General features: G+C 36.9%; 1 protein-coding gene across 4 annotated transcripts in view; it reads left to right on the forward strand.

Annotated features, from left to right (window-relative positions):
* MAP4K3 (mitogen-activated protein kinase kinase kinase kinase 3) overlaps positions 1–25698 on the forward strand; it is a 204703-nt gene that overhangs the window by 118675 nt on the left and 60330 nt on the right. For all 4 annotated transcript variants that reach the window (XR_006200872.1, XM_042933181.1, XM_042933182.1 and 1 more), the window contains exons 5-14: positions 6115–6170; positions 6778–6825; positions 10765–10807; positions 12551–12623; positions 15161–15292; positions 15502–15564; positions 15650–15731; positions 15826–15936; positions 20244–20322; positions 25061–25119. Coding sequence is in view for 3 of the 4 variants with exons in the window: in XM_042933181.1 (XP_042789115.1) it covers positions 6115–6170; positions 6778–6825; positions 10765–10807; positions 12551–12623; positions 15161–15292; positions 15502–15564; positions 15650–15731; positions 15826–15936; positions 20244–20322; positions 25061–25119 (746 nt within the window). In the remaining variant the exon portion in view is untranslated. The remainder of the gene's footprint in view (positions 1–6114; positions 6171–6777; positions 6826–10764; positions 10808–12550; positions 12624–15160; positions 15293–15501; positions 15565–15649; positions 15732–15825; positions 15937–20243; positions 20323–25060; positions 25120–25698) is intronic.

Here is a 25698-nt window from a genome sequence, read left to right on the forward strand (position 1 = left end):
AAGTTACAAAATTATATGCAGTTGAATTCGTTGCTATTTCTAAAGAAGACATATTATATATAGTTTCAGGGGGCCTGGGTGGTTCAGTTGGTTAAGTATCCGACTCTGGATTTCGGCTCAGGCCATGATCTCATAGTTCGTGGGATCGAGCCCTGCATGGGGCTCTGCACTGACAGTGTGGAGCCTGCTTGGAATGCTCTCTCTCCCTCGCTCAGCCACTCCCCTGCTCATGCTATCTCTCTCTCTCTCGCTCTCTCTCTCAAAATAAATAAACAAAATTTCAAACTCAAGCTTGTAAAAAAACATAAAAAAGGCCTTGATGGTTAACGCTAAGCCAAAAGAATATCTAGTTAATACACGCGTGGTATTAATACAAAGATCATTGATTTGCTCTTGTGTATTCAAGAAGCATCAATTAAATTGTTTACTTTTTAAAAATACTAGATTCTGGGGTATTAAAAATTATTAAAACTTTTTGGGGTGCCTTCGTGGCTCGGTTGGTTAAGCGTCCGACTTCAGCTCAGGTCATGATCTCACTGTTGGTGAGTTCGAGCCCCATGTCAGGCTTTGTGCTAACAGCTCAGAGCCTGGAGCCTCCTTTGGATTCTGTGTCTCCCTCTCTCTCTCTGCACCTCCCGCATTCACATTCTGTCTCTGTCTCTCAGAAATAAATAAACATTAATAAAAATGTTTAAAAATTATTAAAACTTTTTTATTGAGATTTCAGTGGAGTATGTAAGAAAGACTTGTAAAGTAAAATAACAGCGTTTACTGTCTTTTCTTTCTCTCCCTGTCCTGTTCTGTTTCTGTTAATGGGTTATTGTCACAAGCTGCAGAGTTTATTCTTTTACTAGAGATGTGCTTTTTAAAGATTAATGTAAAGTAATGTCTTAATAAGTCAGATGCCAATTTTATGAGAAAATATTTTGGAAAAGGTTTGCATTTTTCTTTATATGGGATTTTGGCTCAGATTTTCCCGTTAGGGCCTCTTAAGTAATTTTGAAGGCTGATTGTAATAAAACAGATGTTAAAAGACTATTTGGGTAGGAATTTTACTGTCTCCATCTCACTTCACTTTACTGTATCTTCTTGGTATAGATTTTACTTTTACCATAAAGATTGACGTAATAGTATTTTAAAGTACTGCTAACTACAGTTGGAATAGGAAAAAGGAAATGATAGATTTTCTGGAATTGTTTTTGAAGGCTTAATGAGGAAAATGGGTTTTCAATTGATGCATAAACTTTGGGTAGAAAGAAGAGGTGCAAGTACATTCTAAGAGGTGAAACAGCAGTACGGCGATGTGAAGGTGTGACAGGTAACATCACTCTTATTGGTGTGGGGGGTGTATTTGGGGGATGGGGTCAGATACGGAAAGACTTGAAAGCCAGATGGAAGAACATGAGAACATTTCTGCTTTATGAAAAGTTCTTTCTTTTCTGAGTATATTTTGTATTAAGTACAACTGTTCTTTATATGTGAGAAACTTTATTATTAATGACATTTTGATTTCAAAGATTCAGTGAAAAGTGAGATGTATGTGGCATTATTTTGCATTGTAGAACACACAGTATTTCTGGAAGCTTGTGATTTCTTCCGAAGTCACAAAGCTATTTCCCTTTTTGTTGTCTTAATTTGGACTAATTTGTCTATTTTTTCTCATACTTACTCATTTAATTTCCTTCATCCTAAAGTTCTGTACTAGGTCTTCTAGTGGTTGAACTCTCAGTGTTTGACCCTCACCCTTCACTTGTCGTGTAAGAGGCATAGACAGATATTTGCTGTCAGCATTGTCTTCTAGCTTATAAAAGCTAGAAAAACTATAAAGTTTTTCTATAGTATCTTCTTCTGTCACTATACATTGATCTTTTTCAGGCAACCTTTTTCTAATTGGTTTTAAGATTTTTTTTCTCTTAATTTATGGTGTTTTTAGTATCTAAATATGGATTTACATTTCCTTTTTTTGCATAGGTCTTAAAGTGCTTACCTCAGAGGATTTCACTTATTCATCAAGCCTGGACAATTATCAGTAATTCTCTCTTCAAAAGTCTTTTCTACCTCAGTCTCTCTGATCTCTCCTTTAAAATTTCAATTAGATATACATTAAATCTTCTCTGTGTCTCTTAAACTCAGCCTTGTATTTTGCACTGTTTAATCCTTCAGTAGAGCACTGAGGATACTCATAACCCTCCTGTAGTATATGGATTTTACAGCTGTGATTAGTACATGCATAAGGTTTTAATTTTTGGTGACTGTATTTTTCATTTCTAGAAATTACTTCGTTCTATTTCAAGTCTCCTTCATTTACAAAAATTTTTTAACGTTTTATTTATTTTTGAGAGACAGAATATGAGCAGGGGAGGGGCAGAGAGGAAGGGAGACACGGAATCTAAAGCAGGCTCCAGGCTCTGAGCTGTCAGCACAGAGCCCGACACCGGGCTCGAACTTGGGAACCGTGAGATCATGACCTGAGCTGAAGTTAGACGCTCAACCTACTGAGCCGGCCGGGCGCCCCTCCCTTCATTTTATATTTGTGTCTTATTCTCTTGTAATTTTTCATTCATTCTTTTATGACCTTAGTTTTAAGCGTCCCTTTCTTAAGCCTTTCTCAAATTGTCAAGTAGTTCCACCAGATAATATGTATGCATGGTCTTAGGCATCTGTTTCTGCTTTCTTCAGGAAGAAGTAAGAGGACCAGTTTAGTTACGGAAATAGTTTTGTCGTGATTGTTGTCATTTCCATTTCAGCCAAACGTTGGAAGTAACAAAGTAATATGGATTTGTTAATATTGATTCATTTAAACTGATCAGCAACTGGGTCAATGGGAGAAATGATCATTTGCAATGCCCTGAGTATTCTCAAATGTACATGCGAGGGATTTACATGGTTATACAAAGAACCCCAGACCCTGTCTCTCTGTTCACTCTTGACTGCACCCTGACTTCTACCAAATGACCTCCTCGTGGAGATGTGTGTACTCCTCTTTGAGTAGTCTGCAGCGCTCTCTGCTTACACGGCCACATAAGACATAAACCTGTATTTCTCTTTCTCTTCTCTCCTCTCTCTTTTATCACATTGTCCTTCTGTGGGAGTAGTGTAATAACTTGGGTTACCTTATCTAGTAAAAGAGAAAGTTCTTCTTTTCTAATAACCCTAATGCTTGTGGGGTTTTGCTTTTTTTATAGGTATCTACAAACCATATTTTGATCTGTCTTGCAAAATTTGTAAAGAACTTGCCCTTTTTTGGGTAAAGCCTGCTTTTTTCCCTCTTTTATTTTGGCTTTCTAAAGTATCATTAAACCAATTTTTATATTTTGTTTTACGGCTCTTAATTCCATCACTCTATATGACTTTTTAAATTTAAATCTTAAAAGAGAGAACTGTATTAGTTGTCTATTGCTGTATAACAAATGATCCCCAAATTTGGCAGCTTAAAACAGCAAATATTGTGTCACAGTTTCTGAGGGTCAGGAATTCAAGAATGGCTTAATTGGGCGAGTCCAGCTCAGATTCTCTCATAAAGCTGCAGCGTTGCTGTTAGCTGGGACTGCAGTTATCCAGGCTTGACCAGGGCTGGAGAATTTACTGTCAAGTGGTTTCACTTAATGTGGTTGTTGACAGAAAGCTTCAGTTCCTTGATGGCTGTTGGCAGGTCTCAATTTTTTGCTCTGTGGATCTAGCCATGGGACAGCTTGAGTGTCTTCACAATATGGTGGCTGGCTACCCCCCTCCCCACCCCACCCCCGCCCCAGAGCAAGTGATTCCAGAGAGCAAGAGGAGGCCACACAGCCTTTTATGATGGAGTGGCAGAAGTCATATGCTGGCCCTTCTGCCATATTTTGTTCTTCAGAAGCAAGTCGTTTCTGTCCAGCCCATACTCAGGAAGGGAACTAAGTTCCAACTCTTGAGGGGGAAATATCAAAGAATTCTTGGACATATTTTAAACCACCACAGGTGTGTGTGGGGGGATACATTTTGAATTTACATTTTTTCATGAGTTTTTTCCTCTCCATTTGTTTACTTTTTCTTTGAAGAACTAACATTAGAACCTTTTATTGTTCCAGCATAATGCATTTTCTCCTCTATTTATTGAGCATTTTCATTTCTGTTTAATATTGTTAACAATTTTCCACAGTTTTTCATGTCAGTTATGGCGAATTGCTTTCTCATTTATTTAATAATTTTGAGTTCTGAGATCATCGTCAGTGGGAATTATACGTGGCTTTTGAGAGTGTATCCTTCCACAGTGGGTTTTTTCCTGTGACCCCAAGACGTCAGTGTATCCAGTGTATCTGAACCCTGAACGTGAATAACCAAGAAGCCTATGGTGACAGCATCAGGAGAAGATATTTTCCCCTATCCAGATCCCAGGCCATGGCACAAAATCCTGAGTCTTCTCCTTGTGCTTGGCTACCCTTTTAAAATGAGGATGTAGTCCTTCGAGGGTTCTGGTTATGTGGGGATATTTGTTTTAACTCTGCCTCTACAGACCTATGGCCTTTTCTTCTGTGTTCCTGTAGGGGATAAAATCAACGCCCCAGCTTACCAAGATTGGCCTTTCCCTTAGAGACGGCTAGAATATTTCACATTTTTACCATTCTGATTTTCATTTCCTCTTTGTTTTTGGTTCCTGGGAAAGTCTCTTACTGTTAACAAACTTAGCTAGGCATTTAAAAGATTATTTAAAATACTCTTTTCTGTCATTTGTAGGTGTTATTTTCAGGGTATTCAGATTGTTTGCCATACTGTGGAAACAAATCTAAAGGATGCCCATCTTACTGAATGAGAGTAGGCTTACAAACCATTAGAATTAGTTATATGGATGGCTTGTCTTCAGACACTCAGACCCAGACTTGTCCTCAATGGAAACTTTTTGTGTGTGTGTGTTTATCCATTCATTTTGAGAGAGAAAGAGAGCACAAGAGGGAGAAGGGCAGTAAGGGAGAGAGAGAATCCTAAGCAGGCTTTGCACTATCAGCACAGAGGCCAACACAGGGGCTTGACCTCACAAACTGTGAGATCATGACCTGAGCCAAATCAAGAGTCATATGCTTAACCCAGGCGCTCCAGTAGAATCTAAGTGAAATACATTTCTCTCTTCCACAATTGTGAAATACCACAAGTACTCCAAAGTAAACATTTTTACAAAGTTGTTAAGTTTGGGTAAATATGGGATTACGATCTAGAAAAAGATTCCACCACTGGAATTTAGTTCCATTCTTAGAATAGTCTCTCCCATCTAATGTATTTCTTTATTCTAAAGTGATTTAGTAGTGAAAAAGAGAAAACTACTTAAATGTCTTCAGTAGTGGATAGATGCACACAGAGAAATATTATTTAAATAATATGATTTAAGTTACATGTATTGATATGGAAAGGTGTCTGTGGTAAGTGAAAAGGGCAGGTTTCAGAATTGTATATGTAACATGATTCCGTTCATAATCTTGTGTGAGATGCATAACATACATTATTTAAAATGTCTCTTTATAAGATTGTCTGGTAGACCTTAGGCCAAACTATTGATATTGAGTAATTATTGAGTATTATTGAGTAATAGTTTGGGTAAGGAAGAGACCTTTACTTTCCAAACTTGTCTATTGATTGCATCTTTATGAACATACATTATGTTTATATATATGTTTATGATCATATATTAATGTGCTGTCAGCATAGATAGGGACTCTCTGTCTCCCTCTCTCTCCGCTTCTTCCCAGCTTATGTGTGCACACTCTCCTCTCTCAAGATAAATAAACATTAAAAAAGAAACTAGCTAAACCTCTAGGCCATGATTTATTTCTTTTAACATTTAAGAGGTAATATTGATCAGCAAGGTACAAACATGAAAATATAATTAATTTCAGAGAGTATTTCAGTCTTTTATTCATTCCACAACATTTGTTTGCAGCTTTCCCCTGCCAGGCACCGTTCTGAACACTGGAGATACAACACTGAAGAAACCAGGTTTAAAAAATGTTGCCCTGATGGAGCTTATGTTTTAGTACAGTTTTTTAGGTGTATTAAGGCTACTGCTTAGTGGAACTTGTAAAAACTTTGCCATTTACTGAAAAACATGCTTTGACTAATTTCATTAATATAAATTTTCTTCTCTTATAGTAACAGGACCTCTGTCAGAACTGCAAATTGCATATGTTAGCAGAGAAACACTACAGGTAAATCCAGTGCTGATTTAACATTTTTTATTAGACTGTTTAATTATTGTGCATTGTCTGTTAAGTAAAGTAAGGATTGAACATCTAATTTGGTAAATTCTTGTATATTAACACATTTTAATTGTCTAGTAGACTCAAATTTTATTTGCAGATAAGCACTATAAAGCCTCAGTGTGACAATATGACCTCCTCAAATTTAAGTGCTGTGAATTTGTTGTTTCGTATTTTTATACTTCTCTTAATACCAAAGAAAGGCTTAAAAACTAAGCACTCTTATGGGAATTGAAGCTCATTTTAATACTAATTGCATTTATGCTTTTTAAAAGTTATTTCAAACTATTTGCAGAGTTTAGTGGAAAGTATTGTCTTAAGAAAATTAGTGTTTCCAACAGAACTTTGCCTTTTTCATTTTCTTGATTCTTCTTTTAGGCTATTTCAGTAAAATAAATTAATGATTACTGCTAGATTATCTGTGATGAGTAAATAAAAAACAGAAACTGCTACTCAGTTGATCACTTTAAATCCCAAAGTATTCTCTGTAATAAATAAAGTCTTGTTAATTTTCTGTTTTTTTTTTTTTTTTTCTTTTTCTTTCTTGAAACTCCAGGGATTATACTATCTTCACAGTAAAGGAAAAATGCACAGAGATATAAAGGTATACATCATAAGTTTAACCTAATGGCCCTCTCTTCATTTTTTAAATACTCGGACCAAACTGTTGAGCAAAATTGTCTTAGTCTATCTGATGAATTTCTTACCTGAAATATGTTACTGTAATAAAATTAAGTGATACTTTTAAGAATTTTATTACTTTTTTAAAGTAGCTTTATTGAGATACAATTCACTTTGTTGAGATGTGATTCACTTGCCACAAAATTCACCTGTTTAAAGCATACATTTATGGATTAGTGTTATAATAACCCATATTAGCTTATCTCTAGTTATTTATTTGTAAATTGCAAATTAAGTCCTTAGCTTCCATCAAGTTAGGGTTTTTACAACATTTCATACTTTGAGTATTTTAGAAAACTTTGGTAGTCTTAAGGAACTATCATTAATAATGTTTCAAAATGGATAAATTCAATTGTAACATCTTCTGATGATCTGATTTAACTGGCAGAGGAGAGCAGGTGCACTGGGTGTGCTGGGGTCAGCTCCGCGGTAAACCAGGGTGCTTGGGCAGGGCTTCCTGAGGTTCTTTCTAAAGATACTGCCATCTCCCCAACTTAGTTCTTTTCTTTCATTTATTTTTCTTTTACCTTCTTCCTCATTCGTCTTTTCTCCTATTTCTCTCCCCCTTTTATTTTCTGAGGTTTTCTCTGGCATAAAGTTTCTTAATATTTTTTTTCTTAATCATGTTGTTCTTTGAGTCTCTAATGAAAGCCATGGACTCTCTTTTCAGAAAATGTCCTCATGCATATGCCTTCATATTTTGCATGAAATTTCAGTGAACTCTCAGATCATCTGCTGAGATCCTTTACTTTAAGTGTTTTTCATAAGCCATTTAAGACCTAAGCAAAGAGCTTTGGAGTTTATAGGGAGAAGTATAACATGAGTGCATTAAAAGCACTGTGTCATCAGCACATAGATGATCTGGAAAGACTGATAAATTTGTGTCAGAAATGGAGGTTGGACTGCCTTCCAAGCAGAAGAAACAATGTAAGCAAAAATGAAGACGTCAGAAAGTGTGGGGTCATTTTAGGGAATATAAAAGCTGTGCCATATTATCAAAGAGAAGAGAACATATGATGGGGATAGCCGGATGGTTTTGTGCTCGATTCCAGGAGGAATTGTGTGCTGAACTTCAGAGTTTGAGCCCAGCTGGGGAGAGTGTGACCATCACCACTATTTCTACCCTGGTCTAAGCCATCGGTCTGTTAATACCTGCACTTCTGCAGCAGCCTTCTAACCAGTCTCCCTGTTCCTGTTCTTGTGTGTTTCTGCAGTCCCTTCTCCACCTTGCAACCAGAGTGATCTTTTTAAATCAGAGCTTGTCACTCTTCTGCTTATAAACCACCATCCCGTTATTCAGTATAACATCCAGATGTTTGTTTTTGTTTGTTTGGTTTTTTTGTTTGTTTGTTTTTTACCATTGCCTGTAAGGTGTTACATGATCTGGCCCCAGCTTTTCTCTCTGACTTCTTCTCATACTCCTCTCCATTTTACTCATTTTTGTTCCAGCCACACTGAGCTTGCTGTTTTTGGAGTATGTTGACTCATTCTGGCACCAAGACTTTGTATTTGCTGTGCCCTCTTCCTGGCATGTTTTTCTCCCAGATTTTGGCATGCCTCTGCACCCTCACTTCATCTAGATCTCTGCTCAGACATCACTGCCTTAGAAAGGCCTTCTCTTCCTGCTTTACTTGGCTTTAGAGTACTTCCCTCTTCCTGGCTTTGAATCATTTGTTGGTTCGTTCATTCATTCATTCATTCATTCATGTGTGCATGTATTTTTAGATTTTCTTTCTCTCCTATTCACTGTAAACTTCATGAAAGATGGAGCTTATTCTCATTACTATAACCCTGGAACATAAAATAGTACCTGATTGCTCAAGGAGAGAGAGATGGAAGGATGGAAGGAAGAGGGGAGCATCAGAGGCCATAGATGCACGTAATATGATATAAACTGTAATTTCGGAAAATTAGTCTGGAGCTGCGCAAAGACCAAACTGAGGACCGTGGCAGACATCTAGATTGCTGGGGCTTAGATCAAATTAAAATCCCTGCTGTAGTCCCTTCTCCCTTCTTTTTCTTGTTTCTCCCATCATTCCCAGTAATATCAGGGGGTACAGTCTTCTTTATGGCTTCCTCTTTTTTGGGTGGGGCCGGTTTCCAAACGGTTTTCCTGTTAGCCTATAATTACATGATTGTTGGCACCTTGGACTAAAGATTTAGCCTGCTTACTTTTGCTTGCTCATTTAAAAGTTACAGAAAAGGCAAAAAATAAAATTTAGAAAGTCTCTATACCTTTGGGCTTATTGAAGATGTAGTGGTTTTATCGTCTTTTTTGGAGCTCAGATCAGGAAGTAGGGGTGGCCAAAATGCTACTAACATTGAAATGGGAAAAACTGAGTTTTTTTTCCCTTTCTGTGTGGGGGAAAAACCCAGTTCTTTCCGACTGTATGCTTCTTTCCTGAGGCTTCTTTACTACTCACACAGAACACTTCATTCTGACCCTGGTGGTTACCAAATGTCTGCAGGTTTTTCCCCAGTGTGATACCAGCTGGGTGTCCTACAATTTAACTCAATTCTGACACTGTCTACTTGGAGAGAGCATCAGATCCCACAGATAAGGGCTCAGCCCCATGAGACTGTCCCTTCCCCCAACACACACACACACACACACCAGATACTGGTTCAAGCCCAGTTTATCAGCTGTGCTTCTGAGCAAATGACTGTATAGATTGGAGGTTCCAAAGACCCCCTCCTTGAGTTCAGTTAATTTGTTAGTGTGGCTCTCAGAACTCAGGGAATTATTTATGTTTACCAGCTTATTAAAGGATATGATAAAGGATACAGATGAACATCCAGATGGGAGAGGTGTGTAGGGCCAGGTGTGTGGGAAGGGGCAGGGAGCTTCCATGCATTCTCCAGACACACCCCTCTCCCAGTGCCTCTATGTGTAATTCAACCCGAAAACTCTCCAAACCCCATACCATTGAGATTTTATGGAGGCTTCCTCATGTAGGCGTGATCAGTCATTAACTCCATTTTTGGCTCTTCTCCCTTCTCAAGAGAATGGGGGGCAGGGCTGAAAATTCTGAAGTTCTAGTCATGGCTTGGTCTTTCCAGTGATCAGCCCTCATCCAGGAGCCATCCAGGAGCCTACCCAGAGTTGCTCCATTAGAACAGAAGACACTACTCTGTGACCCCTGAAATTACAAAGGTTTCAGGAGCACTGCATCAAGAACCAGGGTCTGCGAGCATATACTAGAACAAAAGATGCTCCTAGGGCTCTTGTCACTTAGGAAATTACAGGGCTTTCAGGAGAACTGGGCTAGGAACCGGGGGTAGAAACCAGTGTATTATTGTTATCTCACAGTCATGCAGCCAGGTGACATTTTAATCCGGTGGGCCTGTGGCTAGTTGTTTATATTCTGGGTGGTCCTCAACTGTGGGCAAACACATTAAGATAGACAGCCTCATGAGTAAGCAGCAAGGTTCAGTCTTATGCACCAGCAGTGGTTCAACTGATGATGAACTCCTAGAACAGGAAGTAACACATTTAAGATGTAATACAGAAATTGAAAATGCCAGTATTAGGTCATGTTTTAGGGCAGTCACAATGTTTGATCAGTAAGAATATAACAGATGAAAACTAATACATCATTTTCATAATAACATTCATATTGTGTTAATAGCAGCGTTTTGCAAGGTAGAACATTTTATAAGAATAGTCAGATTGTCTTAAAAGACCCTAAGTTTTCCTGCAAATATAATAATTTGACACTTTAATTGGGCATACTTTAAATTTTAAGTATTTCTAGGTCTAAGGCTGCCACTTGTGATCATTTTATGTACGTATATTTGATCAATTATATGTGCTGTCTGATAAAAAGTTTCTTACTTTAACTAAAATGTTCTTGCTTTGAAGGGAGCTAACATTCTGTTAACGGATAATGGTCATGTAAAATTGGGTAAGTAAATTAAAATTTTGTCATTTGAGCAAATTTATTCCAGAACATAGGAAGTTTTATTTGCCTCTGAAAGATTAGTTTTTCCCTCAGCATCTGTGTATTTTTAGGTGGAAATCTGTTTGTGGGCATATGTAACCTGTTTCTGTTCCCTTTTCTCCTACATGGGGATAGAGTCCGCCCTTCACATATGACAGATTTGTTGTAAAGATATGGCAGAACAGTAATTCTTCAGGAATTCTTTCACCTGTAACCTGAGGAATGTGACTTTTAGTAAGAAATTTGTACACAATTGCCTTGTAACCAAAAAACAGGGTAAACAAACAAAAGCCAAAAAATCAATAACACCAAAAATCCTACATCCTTTACGTTAGCATTTAAAACTAAATATAGTCGGGGTGCCTAGGTGGCTCAGTTGGTTAAGAGTCAGACTCTTGATTCAGCTCGGGTCATGATCCCAGCAGTCGTGGGACCCAGCCCCACATCGAGCTCTGTACTGACAGCGCGGAGCCTGCTTGGGATTCTCTGTCTCCCTCTCCCTCTGCCCCTTCCCCACTTGTTCTCTCTCTCTCTCTCTCTCAAAAAAACAAAAAAAAAACAAAAAAAAAACCCCAATATTACTAATATAAGGATGTAATTTAGATGCTGGATGTTGCTTTATTTCAAACTGTATCTTTTATAACTTTTGGTTATGACTAAAATAGAGTTCCAAACCTAAATAATAACTTAATTTGAAAGTTTGAGACTGGGAACATGCATAGTATAGTAGTTTTTATAAACAGAATCACAGATGTTAGGTATTAAATGAAGAGTTTAATAAATAGGAAAGTTATTTCGGATTATATATTACTATAAGACAAATCAGAATTCAAAAAACATTTATTTTATAAAAGCATGAATAAAACTATTTTGAATTATAGCCTACAGTAGGACTGATCAGATATAAAAGTATCTGATAATTAACTTACATAATAAAATTTTGCTGAGCTACCTCTAAAGATGAAAAAAGCATTTATCTAACTATTGATGTCTTAGTGAACAGTTTCTATCAGCAGTTTAATATTTTGTGTTAATATTATGTGCCTTACTGACAGAAATCCTATATATAAAACGTTGGTTGATAAGGATTTAGAAATGACCATTAAAAAACTAGAAAATATTTAGACCTCAACATACTTAAAGAATAGCAACAAGTCCTGCATAAAAACAAATTTCCTAGTGATTGGTGTTGGGATTAGAAGGTATTGCTAAGGTAAGATTTTGGGGAACATTCTGTTTGGGTGTCTTTTCAGGCTAGGCAGATTTGCCAGTAGATTCTTGGTTTGTTTGATGTCAGTCATCATGAGTATGGCAGGAAGTGAATGGAATATATGACTATGTAAGATCCCTTCCAGTGATACTCCTTGAATTTCAGGTCCTGAGAATTTGAAATTATAATATTATTAAGTCTGGCGGGTTAAATTTTCTCAGCTCTCTCTTTCTCATCAAAATCATTGACTTTTGTTTTCATCTGATTCATGCAGGGATATATGAGAATCTATTTGGCTGTAATACACCCTGACTACTTAGTGATATTTTAGTGCTAACCCATAAAAGTTAAAAAAGTTTAATGTGATGTTTAAGAATATCTCGTTTCTGTGAAATTAGTTTAATGAAAATAATTGTTAAACGTTTCTTCTCATGTTACTGTAAATATTTTACCTTCCCTCAGTTTTCTTCCCTAAATGTTTCTTCTTTTTTTAATAGCTGATTTTGGAGTATCTGCACAGATTACAGCTACAATTGCCAAACGGAAATCTTTCATTGGTACACCATATTGGTAATTGTATTTTAATTGATAATTTAACATTTTGTTTTTCTGTCATTATTGAATACAGCATTTATTGAAAACATACACTGGTCAAAAATTTTAAGACTAAAACAGATTAAGAAGATCATCAAGAGCTTAAGCAGTGTAGGCGGGTACACTTGTGGATACACAGCCAAAGAATATTTTACCATGTTCATTAAGTGGAAGAAGCTCTAAAAAGATTGATAATGGCTTTTGGGAACCTTGCTATAAAGGAACTCTCACTTGCTCTGTAGGGTCCAGCATGGTTTTTATACATATTTAGTAAATGTTTGTTGATGATTACTGATCTCCAACTGCAGCTTCAGAGATTAAAAACTCTAATGTTATTACCCACAAGAGAGTGAAACTGTCTTCAGAACGTGGGAAATTGTGAATTAGGCAAAGTAAATTTTTGGAACACACTCTGTCTTCATCTCTCTCTCTATATATATATATCATGTCTTTCCCACATGAACTCTAGGGATGTAGAACAGAATGGAATGTCTTGTCCAGAGTGACTAAGGTTGGCAGTTCCTCAGTTAATCAGAAACATCTGTTGAATGGCAAATCTCAAAATTAACACAGATGTACGTTAAACCTTTTAATTTCAGGCTTAGGAGTGTCTTTTTCTTTTTTACTTTCTTTTCTTTCTCTTTGTTTCTTTTCTTTTTCTTCCTTCTTTTCCTTTTTCCTTTTTCCTTTCCTGCCATAAGACCAAGGCCTTTTCTTTGAGTGGCTCTCTAATTAGAGTTACATCTTAATAATGTAAACTATACCCATAATACATCAACTACATTTTCCAGGTTGTGTTTCTCTAAAGCGCAATCTTTAGTTCTAAAGAACTTGGACATACAAAGCATGTGCCTTTTTTTTTTTAAGTCAGGTCTATGAGGTATAGATTTAGCCTTACTAGGTGTGCAAGTCTCCCAGTGTTGAGAGACTTGTATGCTTTGGTGGTGAGAAATAGCACTATACTCAATATAAAAGATAGGTTTCCAACACCCAAGGAAGTGTTCTTTTGCCCCCTTTAGTAAATTCTGTCCCTTCATCCCTAGCCTCTGGCAGCACTCAATCTGATTTCTGCCTTTTCCCTGAATGTCCTACAAATGGAATTATGCATTCTGTAGCCTTCGTAGTCTTTTAGAGTTGTCATATTCTCAACATAATTTTCTAGGTTTTTTGGTTTTGTCTTTAGAAACTTGGCTTTAACAAGCTTTTTTGTAAGCATTCACTTTAATTTTCATAACTTACCTTTTTAACCTGCTAACAAATCAGTTTTTTTATAACATTTAATTAAATTGCATATTTATAATATATAATAACGTATATAATATAATGAATAAAGAGGTTCAAAGATGAACTCAGTTGACTGTATAAGCATACAGCCTAGCTGGCAGGAGTAGAAGCACTAGCTGGGGTCTTTCACTTGTGTATTTATAGAGGAGTGGAGAACGTCTCCTCGCACGGCAAGTGGGGCATATCAGCTTTATGCATTTTCCTTCTCTGCTAGTGCACTTGTACCAGTAAGCTGGAAGATTCCAACCATCAGTAAAGTAATAACTGACATACTTTAAAATTCACTTTTCTTATGACAGTTCGAATATTTTTAAGAAATACTTTAATATTAGAAAGATTTTAAGAGGAAGCATTTTGAAAGTCAGAAGGGTGTGTGTGTGTGTGTGTGTGTGTGTGTGTGTGTGTGTGTATTTTTAACTTCACCACTTTACTTGACTTCCCTAAAATCATAATAGGACAAGTGTGTATTTGTAAAGTTACTTATTAAAATCATTCTTTTGATATGTAAGAGTTGGTTATTTCCAAAACCGTTGTTTAGAATTTAAAAACTTTTATATTTGAAAATATAATTTAAATCAGTCAAATAAAAATTTATAGAGCTACAATTGGGATAAGACTATATAGGAAAGTTAAAACTAAATTTGGGTAATTTTCCTCTAAATAAATACAGTTTTAAAAAGCAGACACTCATTTTTATAACTTCCACCTTTAAAATAAAGCTGAAAAACTGCCAGTTAAATTTATAGTAAGTATGAGCTAAATACTAAATGAAGATTATTAATGCCCCAGTAAGTAGTTTTGGTCATATGAAAACAGAGGCCAGATTGCAGTTCACTGGTACAAACGGGTAAGAGCTAAAAATTATAGATCATTTATTGCAAGATGTTATTTCTCTGTAAAATTCTACATTGTACAGAGAAAAGAGATTAAGGTGTGGACAAATTTGGGTTATGTTGCTGTACTATAAATGTCAAGTTTTATAAACCTTTATAAGTATAGCAAAGTAACCAAGGAATCACCAGTAGGGTCTTGGGATGGAGGGTCTTTTAAGGGATCAAGATCTCGACAGAGATCTTTAAAATACTGCATACTTATTTTTCAGATATCAAGGCCTAAATAGGCCTCAGCTTAGAAAGGGATAGTTGCAAGTGCCTCTGGTGGGAAGATGGAAGAAAATACAGTAAACACAAGTTTTGCAGTTTTTTTTTTCCCTGCAATATTTCCTTCAGGATGGCTCCAGAAGTCGCAGCTGTTGAGAGGAAAGGGGGTTACAACCAGCTGTGTGACCTCTGGGCTGTGGGAATCACTGCCATAGAACTTGCGGAGCTTCAGCCGCCTATGTTCGACTTGCACCCAATGAGGTCAGTGTGTCATAATTGAAGAGTTCTGTGCTTAAATTAAGGGTGATCCTCTCACCTCCAGTACTTATTACATCATAAATACTAGTCTGAGTCTTGCTCTATCTTAGTAATTGTAATAGAATTATTTAATAGTAATAGAATTATTTATATTATGTATTAAAATATAAAAGCTTAAAATGCTGTGTAACAATTTGTTGTTGATTTTTCAGAGCATTATTTCTAATGACAAAAAGTAATTTTCAGCCTCCTAAACTAAAAGATAAAATGAAATGGTAAGTATTTTTGTGTTATTTACTTTATAATCATGACCAAAAAAAGAATTAAAATTTAAAAGTCTTAATTTTCAAAATTTCTTAGGTCAAATAGTTTTCATCATTTCGTAAAAATGGCACTCACCAAAAATCCAAAGAAAAGACCTACTGCTGAGAAGTTACTACAGGTATTATTGTTCCCTGAAATATCTTTTTCTCAAAAGGTAAAATGTCATCCAATCATATTTCTAATGAGTGTTCTGTTCTGTATTATTTTTATAGCACCCTTTTGTCACACAACCTTTGACACGGTCTTTGGCAATCGAACTGTTAGATAAAGTGAATAATCCAGATCATTCCACCTACCATGATTTTGATGATGATGATCCTGAGGTAGGAACTGTTTTTACCAAGTATACTTATAACATATATGTACGTATGTGTGTGCGTCTCAGAAGCAATATTTTACGGTTCTGGGTCTGGTTTAAATAATAAACTCGTGAGGGAATAATGAACTCTTTGAATTGGTCTCTCCTAGGGAAGTCATGTGTTGGATTTTTCTTACTGGCTTCGTGTGGGTGACTGTTTTCTGAAAATGGCAAAGGCACAATCATCTAATCCACTTGGTGAAATTACTGTAGTTATTTCAGAGTAGTCATTTTGGATGAAGTTACCAAATAAATTGTCCACTTTAAAAGAGAGAGTGCAGACAGGAAGTACCTAAGTCAGATGTTAGAATACATTCAAAATTTCTGTTCAGTTTTCCTCTTAAAAACAATCCTGCTACAGTGCCTCATGAATTATTAGTGGTTAGTAGAAAGTATAGGATTGATTTTGTTGGTGACTAAAACCTTAATTATCCACTATGGGAATGTTTTAAAATGAGCCAGTGTTGGGGTGCCTGGGTGGCTCAGTCGGTTAAGCATCCGACTTCAGCTCAGGTCATGATCTCGCGATCCGTGAGTTCGAGCCCCACGTCAGGCTCTGTGCTGACAGCTCAGAGCCTGGATCCTGTTTCAGATTCTGTGTCTCCCTCCCTCTCTGATCCTCCCCCATTCATGCTCTGTCTCTCTCTGTCTCAAAAATAAAATAAACGTTAAAAAAATTTTTTTTAAATGAGCCAGTGTAGTTGTTAGAGAATAAAATAACTAATATGATAGAAGGATTGATATCAAAGGAAGCTTCTTTTCTGTTGGCATACTTAACATTCCTAGCCCAGCTAATAATTGTGACACCTAAGAGAAACTTGGTAAATGTGACATGGCAGAATTTTGTTATTGGATATATAACTTGAGATGGATACCCTTGACCCTGATGACTGGCTTTATGGAAGATACTTAAAATGGTGTAAATTTCTTGATACTGAGGGAACGATAGCTCTCAGTGGTTGGAAGGATGGTTGTGTATTGTGTTAAGTCAGAACCTTTCTGTCAATTCACCATTGTTCTAGCTTGCCATCATTATACAGCTGTAATTAAAAAAGCTATGTGTCCTTTTGTTCAAAGTCTGGAAAGGAGTTTGGAAACATAAAACTTAAGGAACGTAAAGTGTTACTATTGATCTTATAATTATAGTAGGGAAAACTTGTTTTATTGTTATGCTTAAGTCTTCAATTTGCATGGTAATGTGGGACTATAAAAATGACCCTGGTAGCCAAGACACCCTGCAAAGTGATCTTAATAATCAGTGGGAAAGTGACAGTTGTTCTGTGACTTTGACAATTTTTTGTAAGAACATTAAAAATTCTCTTACTGTCAGTTTTAAATGTATAAGGAAGTGAAAAAAGTAATTAAGACTAATATTTACTTACTGCACTGTTATTTAAAATATTAGAACCAGTGAGAGTTAACGTGTTTTGTTTTTTTACAAAAAAACTTGCATAGATTGATTCTCTCTACTTACTGAGTAGATTGCACAGTGCTTGCCTCCTTGTCATAATTCTGTGACACGGAGCAGGTGTCTTTTTTGTGCCTTGGTGAACTGTCCTACTCCCTTTCTAAGTTCGGGTCAGTTTCCAACATTCTTTTCCTTTGTACTTCCAATGCATGAAATATCTCCGTATTCGTATTCCCGTGATGTGAAATTTTTTGTGGATGCCACTTCTTCGGGAGCATCTTCCTCTTTTTTATCAGAACCGCTTTCTTCCTTTATACCAGTAAGTTCACCTTCACCGAGTTCTCTGGCTGTGCGTCTATGGGCTCGTGAGCGGCAGCCGGGTCCACGCTCTTACCGTCATCTGTTTCTTCCTAGAACTCCACTTACATGTTACGTTCAAATTTTATTTCCAGCATGATCCAGACTTCACACTCTTTATTTCTTTACAGCACTTTCATCTTTGTTGGCTAATTCCCTCTTTCAGCTACCAGTTTTTGTTAAAATGTCACATGAGTGTATCCTCACTGGGAGACCAGAGGGAACACAACTACCCACTCTGCCGTCTGTGCACGAGCTGACAGGTGCTCAGTGAGCAGTCACAGACATGGGAAGAAGCGATGTGATTTGTCACTGAATGTGACGTGCATCTGTTTGTCACGTGGTGATTTGTGGCCTGAATAGAGAGCTTGCAGGGAAGTTTGTACATTATACAGTTACAATTCATGTACTGAATGTTAATAAGATATTAATATACCAAATATTATACGATTGTAGAGTATCTATACAATTAATACACTGCTGACCGATATTTGAACCATGTTATGGGGGACTGGTGTCATTTAACTAATTCATGGTGACTGAAATTCGTGCATCCTGAGACTGCAAGGCAAGGACTGCCTGTGTCTTCTCAGTGCACTGAATGCCACCTCGTTGTCTCTTCGCACGTCCTGTACACTCGTCACACTGAATTACGAAGTCCTTTTGAAAATGTACTTAAACAGGAGAAATAATAAGCCAAATACAGAAGCAGTCTGTGGAATGAAGATGCTTCTGAAGTTTTCTCATGTAGTGGAGAAAGAAATTCATCTTTCTTGTGAAGTCTGTGTTGTTCGTATTATAATTGTAGGTTGTGGGGGGAGAACTTTTCTTCTCATCATGTTTAAGATAAAACTTTTCCCAGAGAAATTCATAATCTTACTACTTGCAAAGTGATCTTGCAAAGTGATGGTGTAGAAATTGCTAAGGGCTGCGTTCCCACTCATAATTTGAGTGACATGTATCTAACTTGCATTTCAGGATTTGCTGTGATACTGTGCATGTTGTGTGAAGGCTGAATACTCTTGAAAACATTGAGCACATCTGCTAATTCTACAGTGTCTAAAATGTATTATCTATCCTACACTGTTGGAAGGAAGTTTGACTTTTTTATTTTGGATTCCCATGTAGTTTTTTAGAAAGGTGCTGCACATTATACTTAATATAGTTTTCTTCGACATGTTAACCCATTTACTCTGTTCAGCATTCTGAGATTTAATAATTTTATAGTTATACCGTTTAAGCTGGGAAAGTAAAACTGTTCTCCTAGGCAGTCACAGGTTTTATTCATGTTCACTGGTAATAGCAGTCTGTGTGACTAGCCTGACGGGATACCTGTTTTTGCTTGCTTGTTTGTTTTTGCTCCTATATATTGTTATCAGAAGTACGGCGTTTGTTCTTTTCCGGCTCTGCGTCTAATTAGCTGAGTGCCCGAATTTTGAGTCTCCGTGTTCTCATCTATAAAATGAAGAATAGTACTTGGTTCACAAGTGTAGTTTGAGGACAGAATGAGCTGAGGTGTACGAAAGCACTTTGTAAAACTGCAAACCACTGTGGACACGTAAAGTTTAAATACTTCAGTTTTGAAATGGCTTTTGCTGCTGTTTGACTACTATCAGTATTTCAGTGTTTGGGGTCTTTTAGATTCATAAGGTTTTATTTCCTGAGACGCCCCAATATGAGAATAGTTGACTTGGGTCCTGTTCTTGATCTGCCTTTTGAATCTGCTAATTTGAACTTAAATGTTAATGAATTACATTTTTCACGAAGATATATCTACGAGTGTGTCTCCTTCAAAGGTAATAACTTCAAGGGAAGCGTTTCACACACAGAAAAAAAAACCTATTTGGTACGTGAAATAGATGCTGGCATCACCTCTTAAGGTGAGACCTTCAAGTGTATGGGCGGAAGCTGCAGAAGCTTCTCAGATAAGGCCCCTCGTACTCCAAATGGTTGGAGGGATGTCTGTGATTGAATGTTTCTCTCTGGAAGTGGCAATACACAGAGCTTTTAATACAGTAAAAGGAAAGAAAATAGAGTGCTGTTCCTACAAGAAGAAACATGAAGGGGGAAAAAATTATGCTCACTAAAGTAAGAGGACCATAAATCTTTAATGCCTTTAGCATCGTTTCATTTTATTCACCCCATTCTTTTTGATAGAAGAACTTGAGGCAGATTTTTTTTTAAATCACAGTATCCTCTTCTGCAACAGGGAAAGCTGCAGCTTTTGAACAGTTGTTGAATTATTGAAATACTCAGTTTTGGATATTTGTTTCTATTTATTTCAGAGAACGTTTATTGGGAACCTGCTGTGGATAAAATATAGCCATAATCTTAGAAGCTCCCAGTTGCTGGTTGCCTCCTTTGTAAAAAATAACCACAGAATCATTATATTTTGTCCCGTGTTTGCATAAAATGGGGTATTTCTTTCACATTTGGGTAATTTTGTGGACCAGACTGTGACTTGATTATCAAATGCCACATTATCATTGATTTTGGTCTTTTCCTAGCCTCTTGTTGCTGTACCACATAGAATTCACTCAACAAGTAGAAATGTAAGAGAAGAAAAAACCCGCTCGGAGATAAACTGTAAGTATATACTTTACACAGTTCATAATTTAACAATGAGAAATAAGATTTCAGGTTGTAATTTAGTTAACAATTACTTTTGTTTCATTTTTTTCCAAATAGTCTTTCTTAGTAAATCTTTTTAAAGGTAGAGTTTAATTAAGGCAGTAAAAATTTTTTACTTACTTTATTCCTGGGGAATTTTCTGTGGCAAGAGAGGGGATGTATTCATGTTGTTATTGTTTGGGAGGAGGAATAAAATCCCTCAACCAGGCAGGACAGAAGTAATTGAGGCACTGCTTCTTAAACCAATAGGTGTGTACAACTAACCTCGAGAGCTTGTTGAAGTGGTTTCTGATTCAGTGGATCTGCTGTGGGAGTGAGGTTCTTTACTTCTCACAAGCTCCCAGGTTATGGAGATGCTTATGGTTCCAGGACCACACTTTGAGTAGCAAGGAGAGCTAGAGATCTGCAAACTGGCTTAGCGTCTGAGTGTCCTGAGCACCTTTAAAACTAGGTTCCAAGCCCCACTTTTCCACAGATTCTGATTCACTAGGTCTTGGGTCAGCCCAGGAATCTGTCTTTTAAAAACAGCCCTCTGGGTAATTCTTATGTACACGAGCGAGTTATGGGCCCACCGAGACAGACCTTTCATTCACAGGGAATCTGGTGCTGTCAGCTCATCAGTGATGAACTCTGCCAGCAGGAATCTGCAATAATAGTGCCTGAACTTCGTTTTTCTTTTTGGAAGCATTAATTCTCTATGACTTAGAATACTAATTTAGTGCAATCGGGCACTGTGATAACAGTTTTCTGTGAATTAAAGATTTATCCTGAAGGACCTAAAATCCAAAATGGCTTTAGTGAAATTATGTGGTAACTTAAAGATAACTACTGAAAAGAAGCTGTTCCCAATTTTTGGCTAGATTAGTAATGCTAATTATAATAATACATTTCATACTTCAAGATGAATCCACCTCTTTGTCTGAAAAGCTAATAAATAAGTAGTGGCAGACACCATTTAGTAGGAAAAAAACAAAAGAAATGCAGAGATGAAGAGATTTGCCTGTGGGATGGAGGGAGACTCCAGGTTAACAGCAAGCCCTGGATCCCTCAGCCTCCAGCCCAGTGGTCTTTCACAAACACTGCTCCGTTTCAGAAACCGCCTCATCACACTTGTGTGGCTTTTACACTGCAAGTCCTTTGTAAACTTCCTTTGAAACTTTGGCTGGACCATACACTGTATATTAAGTTCTTAGAAAAGCTTTGTGCTGGTGCTACTTGGAAGTACTCTTAAAAAGGAGGAAACTCTTGGGGCGCCTGGGTGGCTCAGTCGGTTAAGCGTCCGACTTCGGCTCAGGTCACTATCTCACAGTCTGTGAGTTCGAGCCCCGCGTCGGGCTCTGTGCTGACAGCTCAGAGCCTGGAGCCTGTTTCAGATTCTGTGTCTCCCTCTCTCTCTGCCCCTCCCCTATTCATGCTCTGTCTCTCTCTGTCTCAAAAATAAATAAACGTTAAAAAAAAAAAAAGGAGGAAACTCTTGAAAGAAAGTACCGTGCATTGTACAAAAAGCCCAGGACTGGGATTTGGTACTCTGTTTGCCAGCAATTGCCTGTGTGACCTTTAGGCTCCATCTGAAGCCAGATGGTTTAAACTTGCTGATTTCCCTCCAAAAGTATTTTTCTGAAAATGACAACCTTAGTATATGAGCAAAATTTCCTTTTTTTTTTTTTTTAATTAAAAAAAATACTTAACAAGATGTCTTTGTCCTTTCTTTGATAATACGGATGGTGAGATCAGAGATGTCTTTGTAGTTCATTTAGAAAACTTTATATATTCAGTACTGTTGAAAATCTCATTTAAGGTACTTTTATCTTGTTATCCAGTTCTTTTAAAAAATTACATTATCAGACTCTATATTGCAAAGTGCAGTTCTTACTGAATCATTCTTTACAAATTTATATTTGTGACTCTCAGCTTGTAACTGCATATGCATGTGTATGCTGTTTAAAACTAGATGCCTATACCCCAGTTTTTCTGAGATTCTCATGTGCCCTCCTTTTGGTGGGAGCAGGTCCCTTCTCCCCCATTTGCCAGTAAAAGAGGTGTCATATCCCTCATTGAGGTAGCAACAGAATTAAAACCACCACTTTGTTAATTTGTGAGTTTGCTATTTGAGGCTTTTAAATCTTTCACAGTGTTCTAATATCTGCTTTCTTAGAATGTTTTATGACTTTATGTGAGATATGATAGAATATAGAATAGTTAATGCTGTTGTCTATAAAGACAAGCTTTGGAAAAATTATTCTAAAAATTGTATACAGTTGTTCCTCCTGATAATGTTTTATGTTTACATTTACATGGTGTCTCTCCATGCAGCGAAGGTTTTCTCTTTATGAAACCAGATGGTGTTTAAGCAACATATATACGAAAACTGACTCCTGTGCAGAAAGGGTGTTATTCTTTCCCTTTTAGGAATCCTCTCTGCCTTCATATCATTAAATACAATAAGCAAAGACTCGCTTTAGGAAATAATTCCAGGACTCTTCCTGTCTGCCTTAATAGGGTTAGTTTTGATCCATAATTGCTAGTGTAGGGTCTGCAAGTGGGAATGTTGGAGTGGAGCTGTCTCAAGCTAAAAGGGAGTTTTCATCTGGATATTAAAATAGAAATTTACAGTGTCTGGCTTGACATATGTTCAAGGAGATGGTAGAGGAAACAGATCAAGACCAATCGACAGCTAGTTACAGATAAGTAGGATTTTCTCACATTATGAAGAACGTCATAAATAGCACTGCAGCCTAGGATGGTTGACCAATAATTATTTGAACAGTAGCTGGAAGATTCTGTGGCAGAAGCTTGACATCACTTGAGGGAGTTTGAAGAGAACAGGCATGAAGAATAAATCTCCAGAGGGACTGTGCTGCGCCGTTCCCCCCCCCCCCCCCACCCCTTCTAGCAATGCATTCCCACAGACTACAGAGTAGTACTTTGCCCACAGAGGACAGGAGTATAGGAGCCCTGCTACAGTTAAGATTTTGTCCTTGTTAGGAAAGTTAGTCTAAGACAACATCTCTGCTCCCCAGCACTCAGTGATTATACAGATTATATATATACACAGAATATACAGATTATTCTGGCGGGGGGAAGCAGGTATGTTCACATGTGACAGTAACACAAGACAGATAGATGCACACACTGTCCTCGTGTAAATTTATTACACAGATTTAACTTTGCTGTTTGATGACAAATACAGGTGAGAGCTGTTCAATAGGCCTGTATCAAGGTAAGGTAGGCAGATATTAAAATATTTTAATACCTTACCTAAGAGTTATTTTATGATCTTTGATGTGTGATCATGTGTGGACAGGGGTGAGGAACCCATTACTGAAGAACCTACTCATCTCTAGGGGCCAGAATTTGATATCTGGTCCATAACAGCTGTAAACTATGTACATACTTATACAACTGGAGGTCTTACAGGGCTGTGTTTCCCAGCCTTTTTCACTTATCCCTTCTATTGATAAATATTCAAATCTCATGGTTTCTTTTAACTGGTATTAACATTCACAATAAATCATACGTACTAAGCTAAAATAAAAACAATTATAAAAATGATTATACTTTAAAATTTCACTCATTTCCTGACCTTGATTGAGAATGACTGTTTTGGCTGAAGCTCTTACTAGTTGAACTGTGATATATTTTTGATTGTGTTTCTTCTTTTTAATGTTTTGTTTGTGCCTCTGCTTTTATTTCAGTGGTTTTGAATGCTTTACCCTGGTGATAAAAGCAGATAATGATAGTGAGATATGGAAATTAGAGGTAAAGATAATGAAACATTCAGTATATTGTAATAGCAAGGAAGAAGGTGAAAGTAGCACAGTTTATATATGCTCTAGGTAGTTTATACCTGAGCTACAGTGATGTACTATTTATTGTTGTATAATAAATTTCCCCAAAATTGAGTAGCTTAAAATAATGAACATTTATTCTCATACATATTCTGAGGCTCAGGAATCGAGGACAACTTTGCTGGGTGGTTCTGGCTCACATCTGTTATGAAGTTATATCAGCTGGGGCTAAAGTCATTTGAAGGCTTGGCTGGGCTGGAGGATATGCTTCTGTGGTTGCGTAACTATTAACTGAGGCTTCAGTTACTTGCCACTTGACTCTCCTTAGGGCTGTTCACAACATGACTTCAGAGCAAGTAGTCCAAAAGAGAGCCCAAGATAGAAGCCTTACCTTGGAAGTGATACACCATCACTCTGCCATATTCATTTGATCACAAAGACCAACGCTGGTGATGTGGGAAGGGACTACACAAATTGATGAACACTAGGAGGCAGGAATCATTAGAGGCCAACTTGAAGGCTGGCTTCCAAAAGTAGTCTGCCTCAGTTGCTGTCTGCCCACCTAAATCCTGAGTTAGATGCTCTCTAGTGAATGCTGGGTCACAGTGAAGTAGGTTAGATCCTGACTGTAACATACACAGAATCCTGCTAATCATTTTTTAATTTAATTTAATTTTATTTTTTACTATGGAAGAGGCCTAGGACTAACAGATTTAGCTTTAAATAGCCTACCTAGACTTTCTTGGACTTTTTCCAGCCAACAGATTCTTAATTTAAAACATTGGGTTTTGATCCCTAAATGGTACATGGTAAAATTAAATGTATTGCCATAGAGTAACTTCTAAAATTATTACGTCTTTAAGAATACAGAAAGAGATCATGGCTTTACTTCTTTTCTTCTTTAGTTGGCCAAGTAAAATTTGATCCACCCTTAAGGAAGGAGACAGAACCACATCATGAACTTGTAAGTAGTGTAGTCTTGGAATGTTAACACTAAAAATAAATATTTTAATTAGTCTTTGTGATATTGGTAATGACTAAAAAGTCTAGTTCTTGATATTTTCAAAAGCATTTGGGGAAATAAAAAGGTAAGTAATTCTAAAATTACAAAAAATAAATCTGTGTTGCTGAGATCGAATATTCTTAATGTTAGGAGAAATGTACTAGTTTTACCATTCTCCTGTTAAATGTTTTTAATGCTGACCTGTTAATTTTTTTTTTTATTTTTGTTTTCCAGTTTTCGAGGGGCTTTTTGTGTACGCATTTGTTAGGATAAATGCCACCATTTTAAATTAAAATGTTGGACCAATAAAAACATCTCACTGAATTTATGGGCAGCCTTTTAAGAGTGTAAGCCAGTTTTCTAAACATGAGGGTAGAGTCAAATCTATTGGGACTAAAACTCAGGAGAGACCAGGCATACATAATAGATCAAGTCTGTCATTCGTTTAAGGCTTGCTAACTCTATGAATGTTCTTTTCATTACTGTTTTTTGTTAATTTTTTATAAACACCTTCCTAGATATGTGATAATATATTTTTAG

Source organism: Panthera leo, chromosome A3 (assembly GCF_018350215.1).
Source record: "Panthera leo isolate Ple1 chromosome A3, P.leo_Ple1_pat1.1, whole genome shotgun sequence".
Lineage (NCBI taxonomy): Eukaryota > Metazoa > Chordata > Mammalia > Carnivora > Felidae > Panthera > Panthera leo.